The following is a 21,070-nucleotide window of genomic DNA, read 5'->3' on the forward strand; positions in this document are numbered from 1 at the left end:
CTGCACCTGCTGAGGGGGGAAGGGGGGCTGCTCTGCTCTCCACCTGCACCTGCTGAGGGGAAAGGGGGGGCTCTGCTCTCCACCTGCACCTGCCGGATGTCAGGAAGAGCCTGGAAGACCTGGAGCGCTCGGAGGACAGCTGCACAGGACCCACCCACCCAATGAGCATGATGCCGGTTTACAGAGCATGGATACGAAGCTTGTAGTAAGGTCCAACATAAATAACATGCAGCAAATGTACACATAGACATCATGACTGCAATACGTGAACACAAAAGGGAACAGTACGAATATTAGTCCGCATGCTACAAAGGGGTGGGCACACTGTTCTGTGCCCCCACTTCTGTTTTTCCAAATCTCCTGTAATATACACATTACTTTTGCAGAAGCAAAACAAAACTCACAACACCCCTGGTATAGCATGCACAGTGGACACGCACAGGAAGAGGGATGCAGGCCATGCACCAGAATAAAGCACAGGTTGTGTTCAGGTGGTGAGTACATTTCTTCATTGTAGTTTTTGGCTTTGTTTGATATGAGACAGGGTACGTAGTTGTCCTGGGACTATAAAGACCACACTGGCCTTGAACTCACTGAGATCCACCTGCCGATGCGGAGATAAATGGTGTGTGCCACCAGGTCTCAAGTGTTTTGTTTGTCTGTATTTTAAAGGCTAGTTTTGGACTGTCTCTCTTTCATTGTAAGTTTTGAAAGCAACGGTTACAACACAAATCCCCAGACCCCAAACACAATGCTCCAAACGGGGCAGCAACATCGCTTCCTTAATGACTAAACTGGGTCCCTCGTCTCATTTGTACAGAGTTCCCAGTTCAGTGTCTCCAGCTCCCAGCTAAGTGTGAACTTTCCACACCTGCCATAGCTCAGGGGGACAAAGTACGCTATAGGAACCAATATGTCCCAGGAAGTGGCACAATGTCATTGCGACAGGGTTTCCTCGTTGTCACAAACAGGACCCTTATCTTAGGAGGCTGCAGTCAGGTTCAAGAGTGTCACAGAGTCAGCACTGGAAAAACCCAGAGCTGTGCAGCAGAGGACCTGGGTAGCTTCCTCAAAGTACCACGGAGCCTACAAACACCCTGGAAAACCCTGAGGCCTGGACTCCGCCTCTGGAAGGCTTCCGTGGTGTTCGAGGGTGGAGCTGACTTTATACATCTTTTAAAATCTCCCCAGATGATTCTCACAAGATCCAAAGGTTTCCCGTTGGTGGTATCATCTTGCAGAGCCTGTGGCCAGTTCCTCCCCACCTGGGAAAGCATTAGGAGGCTGCGGTGGTTTCAATAGGAAAAGCCCCATAAGAGTCATGTATTTCAATGCCTGGCCACAGGGAGTGACATTACTAGAAGGTGTGGTGTTACTGGAGTAGACACGGCCTTGTTGGAGGAAGTGTGTCACTACGAACGGGGGACTTTGAGGTCTCCAATGCTCAAGCTCCACCCAGTGTGGAGTCAGAGTCTCCTTCCTGCTGCCTTCATATCAAGAACTCTCAGCCGCTCTAGAAACCTGTCTGTCTGGATGCTGCCATGCTTCCTGCCATGATGGTAATGGACTGAAGGTCTGAAAACTGCAAGCCAGCCTTAACTAAATGTTTGCCTTTATAAGAGCTGCCATGGTCATGGTTTATGTTCACAGCAACGAAACCCTAAGACAAAGATAGAAGCCAAGGAGGTAGATAGACGTGTTAGACACTGCCAGTGGGAGTGTAAACCAGAACTAACTTCCCGGCAATCTGGCAACGTGTGCCAGAATCCTGCCTAGATGCTGCCCCTGGCAGTCACTCATGAGAAATAACGGCGACTGTGCACCAAGGTGAAGCTGAGATGTTCATGGCTGACCACAGAGAAAGAGATCTAAACGGGGAGCTGGAAAATGGTCAAAGCGTGGTGCGTGAGAGCAACTGAAAGACGATGTCATCATTCTCAAGGGTGAAATGATGTCATCACCAACAAGGACGTGATGGGACAGTTGTCCATCGTGTGAGATGGACACGTTCATGGTGTGCTGGAAAGGGAGAAGGTTAAAGGTATTCTGCCTCGTATGAACTCGCGTATGCATGGGGAAAGGGACCAACTGCAGGCCTGAGAGGCCAGGACCGGGAAGACTCGTAATGCAGTGGCTCAAAACAAAGGCTTTCTCTCCATCATACTATGAGCCCCCAAATCAATTCCAACCCCAGTGCTTACTGGCTGACTGACAGTAGCTAATAGACCCTGCCTCTTCCAGACAAAACAAGATCAACCATTTGGTCCCTGGCCTTTCAAGGACTTAGCTTGGCAGATGTTTACTAACACTGCTTGGCATTATTGGCATTTTAAACTATACTAACAATGTGACTCCTACTCAGAGGCAAGTGGGCGATGCACCAGAAGAAGCCCTAAGCCCCGGGTCTCTGAACAACTGGAGCCTTTTGTGTGTGGGGAAGGCTGGGTTGCTGGTTTGCCCCAAGAAAGCCAGGGCAAAGATCCCCCTCCCCTCTGCAACTGAAGGCACCTGACTCCCACCACACTCATCCAATCAGATAATCCCAAGGCAAGGCAGGGGCCAGAGCCGCCAGGGGGAGAGGGGACAGGAGGGTGTTGTCTGGGGCAGACTCACCAAGGCAGGGTAGGAGGGGTAGCCTCGGCACTTGGCCCACACCAGCTCCAGGGGCTCCAGGTCTCCGCGGTCTTCAAAGGGCATCAGGAGGCTTCTGCCTGGGGGGTGGGGGAGGGGAGGAGACAGCGCCCAAAGGGGACTTGGCATGGTGCCCCAAAGCCCTGCCTGCGGCTTCCGTCTGACTAGGGCAGCCCAGGATCAAGTCAGCAACCCCTCCGCCCTTTCCTCCTCAGGGACTCTAAGATCGGGTCAAGGGTCAGTAAAGTAGCCCTATAAATGGCTGAATAGTGCATTTCACCCTTTCAGGAGCCACACGGGTCTCTGTAGCTGCAGCATGGAAATAGCCAGAGTCTAATCAGATGAGCATGTTTCTGACACTGAAATTTGGATTTCATACAACTTTCACATTATAAAAGACCCATCTTTTTCATAATTTGAAATGTAGAACCATTTTTAGTTCATGAGCCACATAAAAACAGACAGCAGGCTATAGTTTACCAACCTCTGACCCTGAATTCTGGGACAGCTTCCCTGTGTGTGGGGGGGGTACAATAATGGCTTCACCTCCAGGACCTCTTAGGGAGAAGGGGCAATGCCCAGCCTGAGCAGAGACAGCTTGGACTGCACCCCAGGTCCTTCTCATAGAGGCTTTGAGGGAAAACTCTGAGAAGAGCATCTCAAAGGACCAGAACACTGCTCGGCCCAGGCCGCGATGGGCCACCCAAGCACCTGGCTGCACCACGAGCCAGCAAAGCCAAGCAGATGGGCAGGTACCTCCTGACCCTAGGTATCTGGCCTGGGGCGGGCTGCATCTCCTCAGCCTCACTGCTCCGAGCACCACAGAGACCGCATCCTTTCCCGGACACCGGCACACTGTGAACCGGAAGTGATCGTTCACCCAACTGAGGCAAAGGGCTCCAATCTGAGAGCAGAGATGTATAGTTCTTAACTTGGATGACAAGGAAAGATGTCATTTCGAGACAGTGAGTGAAGAACACTGACAGTGAACCGGTACAAGCCAGCGCTGAGACCAGCTTAGCAGAAACCCCTGCAGCCACACTTGGGAGAAACAACAGACCATCCGGTTCTTTTGGAATGCAACTCTGCTCAATGTCCCAGGAGCATTAAAATAAATGTTTGCATCATCTGCTCCAGTAAACTCCTTAGGAAATTTATTATAAGAAAGGTAATAATAGGATTTGGGGTAAAAAACGTGCATCCCAAAAATTGTTTGTGTTAAAAGCTGGAGGTAACCCACTGTCCAATCAAGTCAACCACAAAGCATTGCTTGTCAGATAGAAGGTTCCAGTAATGCAGTGCACAGAAAAACCATGAGCCAAAGAGGGGAAAATATACGAGCAAAAGCTGAACACTAAGAGTGTGTGTATCATCTGCCAAAATGTGTCAAAAGAACCGAGGCAGCACAGGCAGGGGACAGCTGTGCTCCATGGTGGGCTTCGGAGTGCGATCTTCTTAAACATCCTTTGGCGTCATTTTTAGTATGTGGGTTTAAAAAGTAAGGGAAAAATGTCACCACCAGAAGCACAAATTGTGTTCGACCCACTTCCTGACTTCACACTTAGACGCAGATCCATCGGGCTGGAGTCTGGGTGCAGACGCGCACAAAGGCATGGAACTCAAAGGCATGCATCAGCCCACAGACCCAGCAAAGGTGGAAGGAAGCAGCTGGGCCCTTGAAGGAACCTGTGTGTTAGAGGGGACCAGCAGAGACGGACCAACCAGAGTGCACGTGACAGACGACCGTGAGGGAAGAAGTGGCTGCTCTAGAGAGGGAAGAAGCGGCTGCTCTAGACCGATTCCCTCTGGGAGCCTCCCTCCCCAGGCCTCCTGTGGCCCTGCCTTGCCTTTTTTTCTATCAGGTGAAACAGACAAAGCCAGGAGTTGTCAGTGACATGTTACCACCTAGACACTAGAGGCAAAGCTGGGGCAACATCAGCCAGAACCACAAACACACGCTTCCTCCAAGCTAACACTCGCCAGATGCAATGGCCTGTGCACACAGGGGTTGCTCAATGCAGCTTTAGTGAAGCCAATGAAGAGCCCTCCCATACAATGGGCCGCTGGACGGGGAGAAAGCAAAGGATTCCCGGGTATACCATGAAGTAGAAGAAAGGAACACTTCTCTCAAACACACACATAGGTTTCAGCTTGAATATACATTAAGTAGTTCTGAAAAAACACCCACACAGCTAGAAGCCAAAGGTCCGGAGGGAGATGCCGGCTTTTGTTAGAGCGTCTGGATTTTCGGTCACCATGGGCACATGTTAACTATTCACACTGTGCTGGCTGGTGTTTTTGTTTTGATTTAGTTTTTGTTAACCTCGACACGGGGCCTCTGGGAAAGGGACTCTAGACTGAGTAAATGCTTTTATCATACTGGCCTATGGCAAGTCTGTGAGCATCTTTTTAATTGAGAACTGATAAGAGAGGGCGGGGCACGGGCCATTGTGGCTGGCGGTCCTGGGCCATATATAAGAAAGAACTCAAGCAAGCCATGGGGAGCAAGCCAGTAAGCAGCATTCCTCCACGGCCTCGGCTTCATACTGCACTGTAGGCTGTAAATGAAGAGAACCCTTCCCCTCTCTTAGGCCGCTTTTACCATAATGACAGTCACAGCAACATAAACTCAAAATACAACACGAACTAAAGATACTTAAAGACAAAAACCAAAGCCAAGTGTTACTGGCCCAAGAGTGAAGGCCATCTCTCTCTAGTCAGTGTCTGTTGGTGGAGCCCTCACAGATTGACAGCCAGGTTGTGAGCCCCTGCACGAAGCAGCTCGGATGGCTTGCTCCTCAGAACATCTGCTTCCCCAGCTCTGCCTCGACAGTCTCCTCACCTGAGCCACTGTGGTCAGAGTCTCCATTCACACCTTCCAGGAAGGGCACACGAGACAGGGCTGGCTTCCCACGGCTGCGTTTGGGAGGCGTCAGGCCACTGTGCACAGAGTAGAGGGGGAAGTGAGCAGTTTTTAGTTGGAGCCAACCCACTCTCGCTTTTCCACGTCCAACAGGCGTGGAGCTACGAAAGCAGAAGGCAGGGACAGCGTCTCCGTGTCCTCTGCAGGCCGGTATTAACCCACGGCACATGTGACCTGGGAGGTCCCACCTGAAACCACTCTGTCCCTGCGGGGAGGGGGGGGTTCCCACTCCACAGAGGGCAGTTTCATCCAGAGGGAAGACCATGGTGCAAGGTGTGCTACCGCACACCTTTAAATCACAGAGGCCATCCTGGTCTACACCATGAGACCCACAAGAACAACAGCAACAAGGGGAGGGTCAGTCACCTAGTCCCCTCAGTCTCTCAGGAGAGTCTGGCCACCAGGAGGCCCTCTCACCTCTGACAGAATCTGCACTCGGTGCCTCACATTTCTTGAGAAGCCAATTTATTTTTGAAATCCGAAAATCTGCCTCTTTTCCAAATGTTCTATAACAGGCACATCTTTCCAGAATTAGCAAAAGCATTTTTAAATTGAAAAAAATAGATCCACTTCTCACTTCCAAATGGTTTGTGAGTGAAGTTTTTCTTGGGTAGGGATGGATTTCTTCCCCCCAACTAAAAAGGAAACCAACGTTTTTCTTTAAACAAAGCTATTGCAAAGAGGAGAAGCCTGGAGGATGAGGTGGGTCAATGGGTAAAGGCACTTGATGTCAAGGATAAGTCTAACCCCAGACCCACGTGGCAGGAGAGAGTGCGGACTCCTACAGGTGGTCCTCGGACCTCCATAAGCATGGTGGCACACACGAACACACATGAAATGCAATAAAATACTTTCAAAGGGGAAGTGCTGGGCATGGTGGCCCACGTCTTTAATCCCAGCAACTGGGAGGTAGAAGCAGAGGGAGTCAGATCTCTATGAGTTCGAGGCCAGCCTGGTATACAGAGTAAGCTCTAAGACAGCCAGGAATATATAATGAGACCTTGTCTCATAGAAAAGAAAGAAAAGAAAGGGAAGGAAAGAAGAGAGGGGAGGGGGAGGGAGGGAAGCTAGTATTAGACAAAGGTAGGAAGAACTGAACTAAGACCGAAGAAGCACTGGCCTTAAAACAGTTCCTCTGGACTGGTGAGATGGCTCAGCGGGTAAGAGCACTGACTGCTCTTCCAAAGGTTCTGAGTTCAATTCCCAGCAACCACATGGTGGCTCACAACCACCCATAAGATCTGATGCTCTCTTCTGGTGTGTCTGAAGACAGCTACAGTGTACTTATTTATAATAATTAAATAAATCTTAAAAAAAATAGTTCCTCCTGCATTTTGTTTGTTTGTTTTGTTTTGGTTTTCAGAGACAGGGCTGAGGTTGGCACAGCTCCTCTTGCACAGTCATCAGAGCTGCGGGCTTCTGGCAATAGTTATGTGGCTGGGAACCCCACTCCCATCAAACTTTAAGAAATACTACTGTTGCTGGGCATGGGCACACACTTTTAATCTAAGTACCAAGGAGCCAGAGGCAGGGGGACCCCTGTGATTTTTGAGGCTAGAGCATCTACAGAGTGAGTCCTAGCTGAGCTACACAGTCAGACAGTCTCAAAAATAGATACTTTTGCTAATCTATAATTTTCAACCAGAAGAATTGGTTAAAAGGTGACTCAAGCTCAGCAGAGGTGGCACACACCTTTAATCCCAGCACTTGGGAGGCATAGGCAGGTGGATTTCTGAGTTCGAGGCCAGCCTGGTCTACAGAGTGAGTTCCAGGACAGCCAGGGCTACACAGAGAAACCCTGTCTCGAAAAACCAAAAAAAAAAAAAAAAAAAAAAAAAAAAGCTGAGTCAAATTTTTACAGAAAAAGCAAAGCCACAGCAAGGGCTAGGAATGGCTAGAGTGTGGAACTCAAACTCAGGTTCACCGAGTCAGAACTGAATTTATGCTAAAACTTGGCTTAACCAAAACCACGACTCAAATTCCCTCAGGACACGCAGTTGGCACCTATTTGGGAACTTGCTCAGAGCCTGACTGTGGTGTAGCCGGGAGGTGCTAGTGGCTCCGCCAGGGAGGCTCTCTCTAAGACATGGCAGAGAGACGCAGGGAAGGCAGCTGACAGACAAGCCAGGCAGCTTGCCTCCATCTGTGACCTCCTGTGACCCTGAGCAGAGACTGCCCCATGGTGCTGTGGGAAGTCCGCGTGCGTCCGCTCATCCGTGCGCTCGGTGGATGGTTTCGTGTTCTACTCCAGACTGCCCGCACGGACTCTCGGGGCCTTGGACACTAGGCAGCAGCAGCAGAACAAGCTCTGTGTGGTTCTGAGGCAGGTGGATGCCACTGAGGCTTGCTTTGCCGACGACTCCACAGACCCAGGCCAAACCCAGGATAGCCAGTCTACAGTGCAGAGGATAATTCCATCTATCTCCTCCACAAGATAAGCTATGGGAACTGACAGGTACTTAGCAACAGTGACTCACGCCCCACCTCGGCCGCAGCTGGAGGGTGCAGCTGGGTGTGGTGGGCCACCAATGTCATCCTAGCACTCAGGAGGAGGAGCCAGGGCAAGAGGCCAAGGGGGCCAAGCCTCAGTCACATCGAGTTTACAGTCTGGGGTGCAAGAGACTGGCGTGGAGCATGACAACGGTTGGGAGCGTGCTCTGAAGAGCCATTTGGAAAGATCAGCCATGGAGCACGTGGGCAAGAGGTGAGTGATGAGTGCAAGGAGACAGGCAGATCTCTGGGAGTTCAAGGCCAGCCAGCCTGGCCTACACAGTGAGTTCCAGGACAGCCAGGGCTATGGAGAAACCATGCTTGAAACAACAACCACCACCCAGAACAAGAAGAGACAACATGGCTATAGTCTAACCGATAAGAGCTTCCCTCCTATTCTTGCGGGAGAACTGGAGAGGAGAGGGGTTGTAGGAGGGAGAGAGGACACTGCAGTCAGAACGTGGGTCTCCCAGTTTACTTACTTTTACATTTTTTTTATTACCGTGTGTGTGTGTGTGTGTGTGTGTGTGTGTGTGTGTGTGTGTGGGTGGGTGGGTGGGCGTGGAGCGCTGGCACGGACCTATGTGTGGAGGTCAGAGGGCCACCTGTGCAGCGGGCTTTCTGGGTGTGATTCTGGGGGCGGAGCCTGCCAGGTCCCAGCCTCTCACGCTTAGACTCTGAACACCAGACTGAAAGAGGAGATGCCTTCCAAGGGCATGGCTCCTCCACCAAGCGCGAGTCCCAGGGGAGGCAGGAAGTGGCAGCTCACTGGAGTCCTTCACAAAGACGAACATCACCTGAAGCAGTAGGCCAGCTTGGCCTGGTCTATGACTCACAGACGGGAAGCCTGCCCTTCAGTAAGGGGAACTGTGCCCTTTCCACCTTGGCCAAGGGCTGGAAGGCGACAGATGGCTGACCTCAGTCTCACCCAGCTCCCGTAAACTGGCCTTCCAGGCACTTACGTATTTGCTTAGCTTTACTGGATTTTTGTTTTGTTTTCTTAACAGGCTTTAACTACAAAGCCGAGGCTGGTGTCCACCTCATGATTCTCCTATCTCAGTCAACTAAGCGGTGCGGTTACAGGCATGGGCCACAGCCTTTGAAGGAAGCCAGGAACTCCAACCTGAGAGCATGCAAGAAGCATTTTCTAATATTTTGAGATCTGTATTTTCTAGCCCTCGTAAGCACTCTCCCCGCATCTGCTCTCTCTGAGTCTCTCGAGGCTTTGGCAGACAGGGAGAGTGCCAAGGCAGTTCTGAGGGTTCTCGGGGAGGAGCTGATGTGGGAAGCCAGCACAGGCCAGTGTGTAACTGAAGGCCCGCACGACTCCACCCGCAAGCTCAGCAGGTAAGCAAATCTCAAAGCTCGCATGCCAGCCAGTCCCGAAGCCGGCAGACAGGGGCCAGCCTTTTCTGTGCTCTCCTAAAGCACGGATCCTGTCAGCAGCCACCTTCCGCAGTGGCACTGAGGCACTTTTACACAAGCAAGCTCCTTCCCCCAGAGTCCGGAAGAACAGAAAACACAGGGCAGGAGACAAGCTCAGGAAACTCTGAGACCTGGGAGAGGGGAACCTCCCTCCGGGTTAAAGAACAACAGAAGCCCATCCTCCTCAGCAGACAGGCAACCTGAGCCTCTGAGAAGGGGCTGGAGGGATGATGGCTCAGCGGGTAAGAGCACTGACTGCTCTTCTGGAGGTCCTGAGTTCAATTCCCAGCAACCACATGGTGGCTCACAACCATCCATAATGGGATCTGATGCCCTCTTCTGGTGTGTCTGAAGACAGCTACAGTGTACTCATATACATACAATATATAAATAACTCTTTAAAATAAATAAATAAAGTTCGTGTTTGGTCTTCCCTCATTCCTACACAATACCTCTACCTACAAAAGCCACAGCTGTGGGCACTGGATGTAGCTGACACATGCCTGTAATCCCAGCACCCAGGAAGCGAGGGAACCGGGGTTGGGCTGGAGGCTTCCCGGAGCTATTTAGTTTTACATCCTATTTCAAAAACCAAGGGCTAAATGCAGGCATAATGGTATATGCCCATAATCTCGGCACCAGGAGACCAAGGCAGTAGAAATGCTTTGGTGGTCCACCCGCGTCTACACGACAAGATCCTATTAAAAAAAGGCTTTGGTTGTAACTTACTGGTGGAACACTTGCCTAGCAGGTGTGTGGCCCAGGGTTCAACCCTTACGGAAGCCAAAACAAACCGAAGAGACCAATCCTATGAAACCACATCTGCAACAAGCTGGGCTATGCGCATGCGCACATCCTGGAGTGTGCGTCTCAAATGGCAACCTCAATGGGCAGCAGGAGATTGAGCTGCACAAACTCATCCACACCGCTCTTCCGTTAGAGCAGATCTGAGAATCAAGGGCCAATCCCTTTCCCTCAGGGCTCCCAGGTATCGACAGGCCAGAGCCTGGGGAGACGGCAGCAGTGAGAGCTAAGAAGGAAGCCCGACCTGTCTGTCACTGGATGGAGAACGAAGGAAAAGAGGTCTCGAGGCTACCCGAGCTTGGGGGATAAGCATCCTTACCTGCCAGCTTCAAACGCCAGTCCTCCACTGAGACCCAAACTACATTCCGAGTCAGACCCGCTTTCCGTGTGTTTTCCAAAGCCGTTAGTCACTCCTGCCAAGGACACACACAGTGAGCCCTGAGTGCAGAACCTCCCTTCCCTGACACACGCCTCCCTGTGGGAAGCTGCCTCGGAGGACCAGAGTGGGTAGGTGGCTGTCCCTATAAGGAGTGTATCACAGGTGGCAGAGGGACCCTCACAGAGAAAAGGTTAGCCAGTGAGCACTCTCCCACATAGAGGAGGAAGGCAGCGGCACATGCCTGCCCACTGAGGTAAACTCTGACTTCTCTACCAGGGCAGGCTCACGAGTCCCGGGATCCGCTCTAATTTCAAACCTCAATCATCAGGGAGCCTGCCTCTTGAAGAGCCACAGCCTCACCTCTTTTGATCACCGCTCACAAGCCCTCCCCATCCCTGCTGGCAACGGCAGATTCCTTCTCCAAGGAAGATGGCAGGAGAAGCTAAGACAGGATAAGGGCTTAGGGTCAGCCGCACTCAGAGATATCTCGCAGGGCTAGTGCGGTTTAGCACACACACTCTAGACCACAGCAGCCCGGAGCAGAGTAGCATGGCAATCAGAGCCATGGCTCCGGGCTAGGCTCTCAAATACTGGCCGGCCCCCAACTTTTGTGAAGTAGAGACGCTGTTTGGTATGAGTCCTTTTGCAAGGAGCCTCGAGTGGGGTGAGCTGTGTCACTGTCCCCGGGCCACCTTGTCTGCCATGGAGGCTTTCTTTGCTCCATCTATTAAATTTCTAACTCCCAAGTCCCACAGATCTGACGGATGAACCAAGGCTGATGGTGGATCAGACCCCGCCGATTTAAGGGCTGTCAGACACCTTGGCTAGAAAACAGCAAGGCCAGCCACACTTGTGATAGCAGAGGCCTGAGCCCGGATGTCTCTTCCCTGGCCTGGAGCTTCCTCTAACACAAGGACCTCAGTGTGAGTCAAAGGACACAACTGTGCCTTGCCTGCGAAGGATCAAGGCTTGCCTTCGGAGCGCCAGCTCAGGCTGGATATAGCTAAGTTGTATTGTGAATGCCAGGCTCACAGGCAGCAGCGACTATTGTAGTATCCCTATGTGGTGGGGGCCCCAGGTTGGTGGGCCTTCATTTTTAGGACGATCATCTCCAGCAGTTTGGGGAGACGCACACAACTAAAAAGATGACAGTATCTGCTCTAGTTGGCAACGTTCCCTATAATCTACTCTAACCTTAGCCCTGCAACGTGGGCGTCACCAGTTCTCCACGTCGCTAAGAAGGAAAGAGGCTCGGAAAGGGTACTTCCCTCCAGGGCAGGCAATAGGAAGTCAGGGATCGAACTCAGCCTCAACATCCTAAAATGGCTAGCTAGCGTACTGCAGGAGCATGGCTGAGGGGAAGGGAGGGTTAAAGAGCAAGCACTGGCCACACCATCACAGCTACCACAGAAAGGATATGTGACAGAGGAGCCTTCCTGCATCACCATGACAACACCTGCCTGCCTGGCATGTACGGCCCCCACATGCGCCTCGGGCCCCCTCACACCAGCTACCCCTGTCCAGCTGCCCACAGCTTCAGGGGCCACCTTCAAGAGAAGAAGCCTTCCCAGCCACAGGTCAAGCTCCCTGCACGGCTTTGGCAGTGTCAGGGCACCTGAGCCCACACTCTGGGCTCAGTAATCTCTTGGCAGAGGAGCACTCTATGCTCTACTTCCTACCGCACTGTATCTGCCGGGCATGGAGTCAGGACTCCGGTGGCCTAGCCCTATCTACGATCTATCCTGTGACCTTCTCTTCCGCCTGCCACTTGGCTGCAGCCAGCTCCTTTCTGCTCCAGGATATGCAAATGTGTGCCAAACTCCAAGATATATGCTCATCTGTCCTTTTTAGAGTTTCCTTCCCCTAGATACACAGCAGCTCATACCGTTTCTCCAGATCTTTACCCGAATGTCTCCTTCCCTGGCCGCTCTTGTCTTACGCCACCCAGTACTCTCTATGTCCTCTTCTCTGATGCTATGACCAGTGTTTTTATTTTATGATTGTCACCGAGCTTCAGATATGAGAGCCCCCGTTTGCCCGCAGTCTATCTCTCCTGAAAGAATTTCATGGTTTGTTCCCTAATTTCCCTCCAGTGCCTAAGTCGGTGTATGAAAGCATCCCAAGAGTCAACTGAAGGAAAGCTAGAGACTGTTTGACCACATAAAGTCTTAACATTCCCCTTAAGGCCAGGTCAGCCCAAGACACAATCTAAAACCAACTGCTCTCAGTCCCTAGAGATGGCCGGCAGGGGAGGGTGCTCCCTGTCAAGGCAAAGCAGCAAAGCAGATGGAAAATAAGTAAAGAAGTGTCAGGCAGGGTCACCTGGCTCTTCCTCCTGCCGAGGGGATCTCTCCCCTTCGCTGTCACTGCAGCTCCGGCTCCTTGGCCGCTTCCGGGAATAGTGTTCATCCTCCGTGCTGTTCGGAGAAGCGGGAGCGTCCTCTGGGCCATGGTCCTCGCCATTCTCCAGGGTCCCATCGGGACCCCTCTGTAGCTTAACTCCATTTTTGGCCTTCTTGAAGAGGACAGATGTGCGGCGGCCCACGTTGTCGAGAGGGGTGCCGGGACGGCTGTCAGGGTTTATGAGGGACAGTCTGTCAACGTCACTGTCACTTAGCAAGCATTGCAAGGGCTCGCTCCCCAGCTGCAGGGCTGATTTTTCTAAGAGCTCTTCATCCTCCTCCATCTTTTGGGACTTTAGAAACCGGCTTGAAGGTTTGCTGTCGCTGATGGGTTTCAGGGTCGGGGGGTCTGGAGGGGATTCCTGTTCTGACAAGGAGGGCGCAGGCCCGGTGGGCTCCAAGGTTGGTGGGGCAGGCAATTTTGAATCATCTGTTAGGGAAAAAGAGAACCTGCTTGACCATTCTAGAAATAGTCTGCTCCTACCAGTAAGATACCATCTTGGATACGCAAGGACCTGGCTTTGACTCCGTAGGCCTCAGATCTAAGGAGAGATGAAAGGAGGCGTGAGCTCTGTTCACACCCGACAGCTCCTAATCCCTGCTGCGTTCTTGCAGCGAGGACGGTGGTTCTCAGCCTGCCCAATGCTGAGACCTGTGGAGAGCCCTTGGTGGTGTTTAAGATACTGGCGAGAACGTGTACAACTTGCCTTTAACAACATCAACATGTTGGCAGCCAAAATACATGGCTTGAAACTAAAAATGGATCCCCAGACGATGCCACTAGTTTAACAGGCTGGCAGACAGTTAAGCGTCTGCGCAGAGCCATACCAACCGAAGACAGAAGTGCGCTGCTTTGGATAATGTACTTTCAATGATGGGTACGGAAGGATTCTTGTCAGACAGCCTAAGGCAGACACAGAGTCTTGTTTATGAAATAAAGGGGAGCCAGGCAGTGGCGGCGCATGCCTTTAATCCCAGCACTTGGGAGGCTGAGGCAGGTGGATTTCTGAGTTCGAGGCCAGCCTGGTCTGCAGAGTGAGTTCCAGGACAGCCAGGGCTACACAGAGAAACCCTGTCTCGAAAAGCCAAAAAAAAAGGGGGGGGGGGAGGTGAGGGGAGATGAGGACATTGGGCTAGGACAAGGAAGTAGGGTCAGGCAGGAATCTGGCAATGGGTGAGGGCAAGGCTCAGGATGAAGGACTGTGTTCTTCATATCTTGATGGTCTTGTTAAGTCCCTGAATACAGTAATTAAGGGGCCTTTGTTTAGCCTTGTTAGTTCCCTGACGACTTTGTCTTTGTTTGCTTGTTGTTTGTTTTTTGTTTTTTTTTGAGACAGGGTTTCTCTGTGTAGTCTTGACTGTCCTGGAACTCACTCTGTAGACCAGGCTGGCCTCGAACTCAGAAATCTGCCTGGCTCTGCCTCCCAAGTGCTGGGATTAAAGGCATGCACCACCACCGCCCGGCCTACTTTGTCTTTGACCCTTTTCTTTGTGTGTACCCAGAATGATATAAAAGCAGACTGAAAAAAAAATAAAATAAACCCCGCAAACCATAATGTTGTCTAATTGTCTTTTTTTTTTCTTTTCTTAAATCCTCACCCCTTCCCCCAAGACCCTGTTGACTGAGCTGGCCTGTTCAGCAGACCCTTTAATGCAGCTCCTCTTGTGGTGACCCTCAACCATAAAGTTATTACTTTTTTGTTTTGATTTGCTAGAGGGGCGGAGACCCGGCAGGCTGACACACACTGACCTAGGAAGTTCTGTAAGAAGAGTTCTAAGTCTGGGTATACTCCAGACTAAAGGCAGGCAAATCACTAAGGGGAGAGGCTTACAAGTGAGCCTAAAGGTTTGTGTTTCAAATGGCACCCAGGCCCCAGAGAGCCACTAGCGCAGTCAATAAGGCAAAGCGTCAGCTTGCAGGACTGAGGGTTAAACTCTCACACCTGTCCTCAGTTCTGGTTTGTGAGGGCGCCCAGCAGGCAGAGAGAGTGTTTGCAGACATGAGGGACTCAGCGGCCCTCCAGCAAACTGTACAAGCCACCGCCCAGACGTGACCCTCTGGGTGACACTAGGGCAAACTGGCCCACTGTGTATGACCCTGCCCTGCCACCGTCAGGCAGTGGAATTCAAATGACATGCTGACTGCCGCATGAAAGCTAATGGTTGCATAGCCTTCTGATGTCATCTCTCCCATGTCTCCCATAGTCTCTTCTGATGGCTTCTCTCCCATGTCTCGGACTTACAAACAAAACAGGCCCATCTCTGCAATTTGAGCCTTACCAAAACCCGTGGTTAGGCTTTGTGAGTGACAGGTCTCCCCAAACCTTGGGCCGAGGCAAGGGCAGACACCAGAGGGAAGCAGCTCAGCTGTAGGCTGTCACATCACTTTCACTTGAGAAAGCCACCTGCTTCCGTCAACGCGGCCTTTGGTAGTCCGCCTCCTCTGCTAGGTGGGCCTACAGCCCTGGCCAGCTGGGATCCAAACCACGAGTCCAGGCTACAAGGAAGGTCCTCACTTCTCTGCTCATCCCCCCCATAGCCAAGGGTAACCTGTTCTCAGAGCTCTGGATGCAGGGGTAAAGAGCAGGCTGGCTTAGCTAGAACACGCAAGGTGCAGAGACACTTCAGACGTGCAACTGCATGCTCTGGACCTGCTGGGGGACCTGCTGGGGACCTGCTGGGGACCTGCTGGGCTCTAGCGCCCTAACCTCTCTGAACCTCTCCACAACCCTAAAACTAACCATTCTGGAATACCTGGGTCCCCTGGGAACAGAGACACCCCTACCCCACAACTTCCAAGGGCTTTGCCTACCACGCAGGGTCACTCCTCCTAACTCGCTACCCACCCAGCACCCTGCCTGCCTGTGGCTCTCTCACCTCTGTCCCCTTCATCTTCTGGCTCCTCTTGGAGAGCCTGCTCTGGCACAGCTGCATCCCCCCGAGATCCTGCTGGCAGCTCCCCGTTAGGCACAGTCTTGTTCAGTGACAGGAGCTGTGGTGGCGGTGGCTGTGCTAGCTTTTGCCGAAGGGCATTGATCTCCCTGCGCAGCATGCGGACGCGACGGGTACGGGCCCCACTGGACCGCATCGTGTTCACCAGATCCAGTTTCTCCAGCAGTTCCTTCAGCTGTGCCTCTAGGGACAGGTGGGCCCGGTTCTCTGGGATGAGGATGTTGTCCACTGCCAGGGAGAAGGGAAGGCAAAGAGGCTGAAGGACCAGCCCAGCCCAGCCCAGCGCAGGGCGAGGGAAAAGAGCTGACATCTTTTGGGTGCAAACTGTGCTCCTGGAAGGGCTGGGCCGATGACTAGCAGCAGTGGGAGTGTGGGCCTTGGCCCTACAACACTGCCGCCCAGGAGGGACGGAGCAGAATGTGGGAACATCTGCAGGAAGCAAGTCCCAGTTACACCTACAGCCATGCAGCGGGCATGCAGAGGCTTATCAATCCCTGGCCTGAGTGACTGTGCAGCAAGTGGGGACGGTCGGGGTGTGGTACACTCTACTTCCTGTCCTCTCACCCCAGGCTCCAGAGCCACACAGCCGGGATCCAGAAGACTCCTGGAGAAGCCTCGGCCTTCCCTATAGCACTGTGTGTGCTCCCAGGCACAGCTTTGCACCTCCGACGCCCACCCTGATTCTGAGCTGTCTGGGCTCTGTCCTGGTGCCTCTCTTCCTGGTCCTTCTCCCTACCCATCCAGGCTCCTCACCATCCTCCCAGGAGAATCGGTAAAAGTCCTCCAGTCTGGGTGACTCGGGCAAGTGGGTGCCCCTCTCAGGATCATAGCCGATGTTCTCTGCCTGCCGCCGGGCGTGCCGCAGGATGGCCCCTCCCAGGTCCCGCAGGCGGACAGCTGCTCGGTGGAAAATTGTGTCTTTAGCATTATACTTCATGCAGTTGGTAACTATAAGGTTAAAGTCCTCCTCAAACTCCTCCAAGGTGTGGTACAGGTGAGATTCCAGCTTCCGCCTCATAGTAGAAAAATCCATTGGCTTGGATATGAATTCCAGGTAATCTGGAACCTAAACATATAAAACCTGTACAATTACAACAACTATTTATGAGCCTCACGGGCGCACCCTTCACTGCTACTCTTGGCCTCCCAATTCTCTGCTGTGGCCATGTCTGGCTCACCACGAGCCTCAGGCCTGGTCTACCCAAACCTCCTACAGACAGACCCCTCGCCCTGAGCAAGTCTACTAGCCAGCCAGCCAGCCAGCCAGCCAGCACCCCACCCTCAATTCTGGATGGCCTGTGGCCCAACCCTTGCTTGCTCTCCTCAGGCTATTTCCAGGGCAGACTTCCTGCCTAGAGGGGCAACTTGCCTCACTCAGGCTGACAGGTTCAGCAAAGATGTGTGCAGAGTCCTTCTCCTGCAGCAGGTCCAGAGTTGTCCTCAGCAGGACGGTGAACGGCATCAACTCCAGCTCCATGGCAGCCTGCTGCACTTTGACCTGCAATCAGAGTAGGAGTGGTCAGAGGACCTCAACAGAGACGCCGAGTCCTCCAGACCTGCTCGACAACCGCGCGTAACAAATCCTCACGGGTGATGATGCCAGCCACCCCCACCAAGGCTCACACAAGCTGTGTACTTCACAGAGCCACAACTCACAGTGTGCGAGGGCGGAGAGGTGCTGGCATCCTTGTGGGCTTGGCCCTCGGGACGGATCATGGGCCTGGAAGTGACTGCTGTTGGGGCAAGCTCCCAAGTGTGCCCGCTGGCTCGTCTGCTTTCCCACTGGGACATACTGTAGGATGGACCCTCTCACCAGCCTACCACCATGCCCTTACTCCCAGCCTCCAGACTTGGGAGCCAAACCTGCTTTCCTTCCTTCGCTAACAGTCTGTGATAGTCTATCCTGGCGGCAGTGAACAGACTAGAACGGCTACTTTACCAGTGTTTTCTATTCATCAAGAACCAGACCAGAACTTACGGAAGTCCTAGCAATTACCGACTGTGGTAACTAACACTAGTCATAATCTGTGCTAGGTCTCAGGTAACGGCCCAAGCATTTTTTAAAGATTTATTTTTAGTTATGTGTAGATGTGTGTCTGGGGGCGGATGCGAGGGACCAGTCTAAGCATCTTCTGTAACACTGAGTGTCCAGGTCCGTACAGAGAGACATTTCACACAGAGGAAGTAGGGTCACGGAGAGATCAAGAGACTGGCTCCGGGTCACAGAGCTTAACAGGGCAGTTAGCATGGGGCTCCAGTCAGCCACAGTATTCCTGAAAATCGTTAAGCCACACGGCTCTTCTCCCTGTATTGTCTCAGTTAGCTGAAGCAGAAATTCATGACCCCACTTTAGAATCTGGTACACGTTAATCGTAGCACTTGGGAGGCAGTGGCAGGCAGATTTCTGAGTTCGAGCCCAGTCTGGTCTACAGAGTGAGTTCCAGGATAGCCAGGGCTACACAGAGAAACCCTGTCTCAAAAATCTAAAACCAAAAAAAAAAAAAAAAAATCTGGTACATGGAATTTGGCGACATGAGTGAGTTACCAGATTTACCTGGCTGGAAAACAAACTGAGAAGTGACTGAGCCCGGGCCTTCGCTCTGATGAAAGAGCCCTGAGTAAGGCTGACAGGCTCCTGCTCCTGGCCACATCAACATCAAAAGAGCCAAGGCCTCTTCCTCCTCCCTCTCTTTTTTATGAACCCGAGGCAGGAAGACAATCTAAGCTATAGGCCCAAGCCGGGGTACAAACAGCAGCTTGACCTGGGACGGTCTTGAGATGTCCTCTCTGCCCACTCACGCTAGGACACGGAGTGGAGCTCGAGCTGTTGGCCTAGCAGAGAGGGGTGTGTGGCTACTGAACTGCATGGCAGGAGGAGGGAGAAGAGGGGTGTGTGGCTACTGAACTGCATGGCAGGAGGAGGGAGAATTTTAACCCACGCCCGCAAAGCATTCGAGTAACAGCTGCTATTCTTGGACTAGAGAGAATAGTTTGGGCTTGTCATCCGTTCAATTAATAATATTTGCTCTGTGCCATGTGTGGAGAACTCTCGCAGACACTCCAGCGGGACAGAGGGCTGGTGCTACCATTCCTAACAGCAGCGGCTACCCCTCTCCAGCCCTGACTATGTGCCAGGCAGTATTCTCAACTTTGACAAACATGAATTCATCTATCTTTATAGTCGTCATCTCTATACTAAAGGTGAGAAAACAGAGGTTTAATGTTACAGAAACAAAGTAACAGAGCCAGGCTTTAGACCCAGTCCAGCAACAACACACACCCTCCTTAGCCACATGCTACATCACCGACCTTCTCATTCCCTGGGGTGGGGGACTCTGAGTGTTCTTGAACTGAGACTGGAAATTTTAAACGGACTCCGAGTCCACAAATGCTTACGGCCCAGGGAGAACCTGGCAATGCCGTAAAACGGCTCCAGAAGCTTTTTCAAAACATTCAGGTCAGCATCCCTCCAAAAACTTCTAAGCCAGAAACTCCAGTCGAGGCCCAGGTGTGAGGAACTAAGCACAGGCTCCAGCCCAAACGAGTCGAACCTCAAAACATAGATGCCTCCAGCAGCGGGCTCCACCCGATACCCAGTGAGCAGAACATGGAGCCCACAGGGCTCACAGCACAAGAGGGACAAAGAATGCTGGCACCCGAGAGGCGCCCCGAGTCCTCTGATGCCACAGAGAGAAGAAGGGGCCCTAGTGAGAGCCTGGCTGGCTGGGGCTCCGCTCACCTGCTCTCTCTTGAGCTTCTCCCTTTTGCGGATGAGCTCGATCAGCAGCCGCGCTCGCTCCAGGTCATGGCGGAGTTTCTGCCAGTATTTCAGCTCTTCCTTCACCGCACTTGTCTTCTCGTCCTGCTCCCGCTGAGCAAGGTAAGAACAGGGGGGCTGTGATCTCCTCCCCTCACACAGTCCCCAAGGGGGCTGCATCTCCTCCCCTCCCACACAGTCCCCGGTTCAGCCTCCGAGGGCTTCAGCCATTGGGACCCCTGCCTTCCGCCAGCCCTGAGGTTGCTGAAGCCCCTCGCCCAGGCTTCCTGGTGCTAGGGTGCTTCTTCAGCGCTGTACAAGAAAAAACTGAAGAGTGGCTTCCGACTGCTTCCCCAGCCCCGGGGACACCGCTGGCGGGCTATGGCCCTCAGAGCTACAAGGCATTTCTGAAGAAACCCTGTAAGCCTAAGGGGTTGAAGGAATCTCACCCTACAGCGTTGCCTTGGCTAGAAAACAGTGAAGTTTACTAGTAGATGGTGGTTTAAAATAGTTTGTCAGGGCTGGAGAGATGGCTCAGTGGGTAAGAGCATTGACTGCTCTTCCAGAGGTCCTGAGTTCAAATCCCAGCAACCACATGGTGGCTCACAAACCATCTGTAATGAGATCCAATGCCCTTTTTCTGGTGTGTCTGAAGACAGCTAGAGTGTACTCACATACATGAAATAAAGAAATCTTTAAAAAGAAGAAAAAAAGTGTGGTCAAACAGTGAACAAGCCAGCAAATGCAGGGCTGGAGAGTGGGACCGCTCTTGCAGAGGGCCGGTTTACAAACTGCTCTTGTAGAGGGCCGGTTTACAACCTCCTTAACTCCAGCTCCTAGGAAAGTCTGCTTTCCTCTGGTCTCTACAGGTACCTACACAGTGGCAGCCACTACATGCTTAGTGTTTAAACACAGACATACTCAGACACACTTGAGAAGTAAAAACATAAATAAAATAGATCTGAAAAAAATCAGTGACTCCTGTCCTAGAAGAGCCTTTGCAACACAGGATTGTGACAACTCAAAGAAACCAAAGCCTGGGCCATAAATGGGATAGAGAACACTGAGAGAAACCCCTGTGGCCTCTGAGGCACCAGTTCTCACGCACGTATACTCCCTACACATATATAATACGTACACAAATTAAAAACAAAATAAACCTTTTGCTTTTTTTTTTTTTTTTTTTTTTTGAGACTGAGTTTCTCTGTGTAACAGCTCTGGCTGTCCTGGAACTCGCTTTGTAAACCAGGGTAGCATGAAACTCACAAAGACCTTCCTGCCTCTGCCTCCAGTGCTAGGATCAGAGG

At 52.1% G+C, this 21,070-nt stretch overlaps 1 protein-coding gene across 9 annotated transcripts in view; it reads right to left on the reverse strand.

Annotated features, from left to right (window-relative positions):
• Positions 1–21,070, reverse strand: part of Brpf3 (bromodomain and PHD finger containing 3) — a 37,353-nt gene that overhangs the window by 3,511 nt on the left and 12,772 nt on the right. For 7 of the 9 annotated variants that reach the window (XM_031346931.1, XM_031346934.1, XM_031346927.1 and 4 more), the window contains 8 exons: positions 19,746–19,877; positions 17,376–17,504; positions 16,760–17,072; positions 15,932–16,234; positions 12,975–13,484; positions 10,593–10,686; positions 5,474–5,571; positions 2,614–2,711 (listed from right to left, as the gene is read on the reverse strand). In XM_031346931.1, the coding sequence (XP_031202791.1) occupies positions 2,614–2,711; positions 5,474–5,571; positions 10,593–10,686; positions 12,975–13,484; positions 15,932–16,234; positions 16,760–17,072; positions 17,376–17,504; positions 19,746–19,877 (1,677 nt within the window). The remainder of the gene's footprint in view (positions 1–2,613; positions 2,712–5,473; positions 5,572–10,592; positions 10,687–12,974; positions 13,485–15,931; positions 16,235–16,759; positions 17,073–17,375; positions 17,505–19,745; positions 19,878–21,070) is intronic. The other 2 variants (XM_031346935.1, XR_004112193.1) reach the window with 2 other exon arrangements.

Source organism: Mastomys coucha, unplaced genomic scaffold (genome assembly GCF_008632895.1).
Source record: "Mastomys coucha isolate ucsf_1 unplaced genomic scaffold, UCSF_Mcou_1 pScaffold3, whole genome shotgun sequence".
Taxonomy (NCBI): Eukaryota; Metazoa; Chordata; class Mammalia; order Rodentia; family Muridae; genus Mastomys; species Mastomys coucha.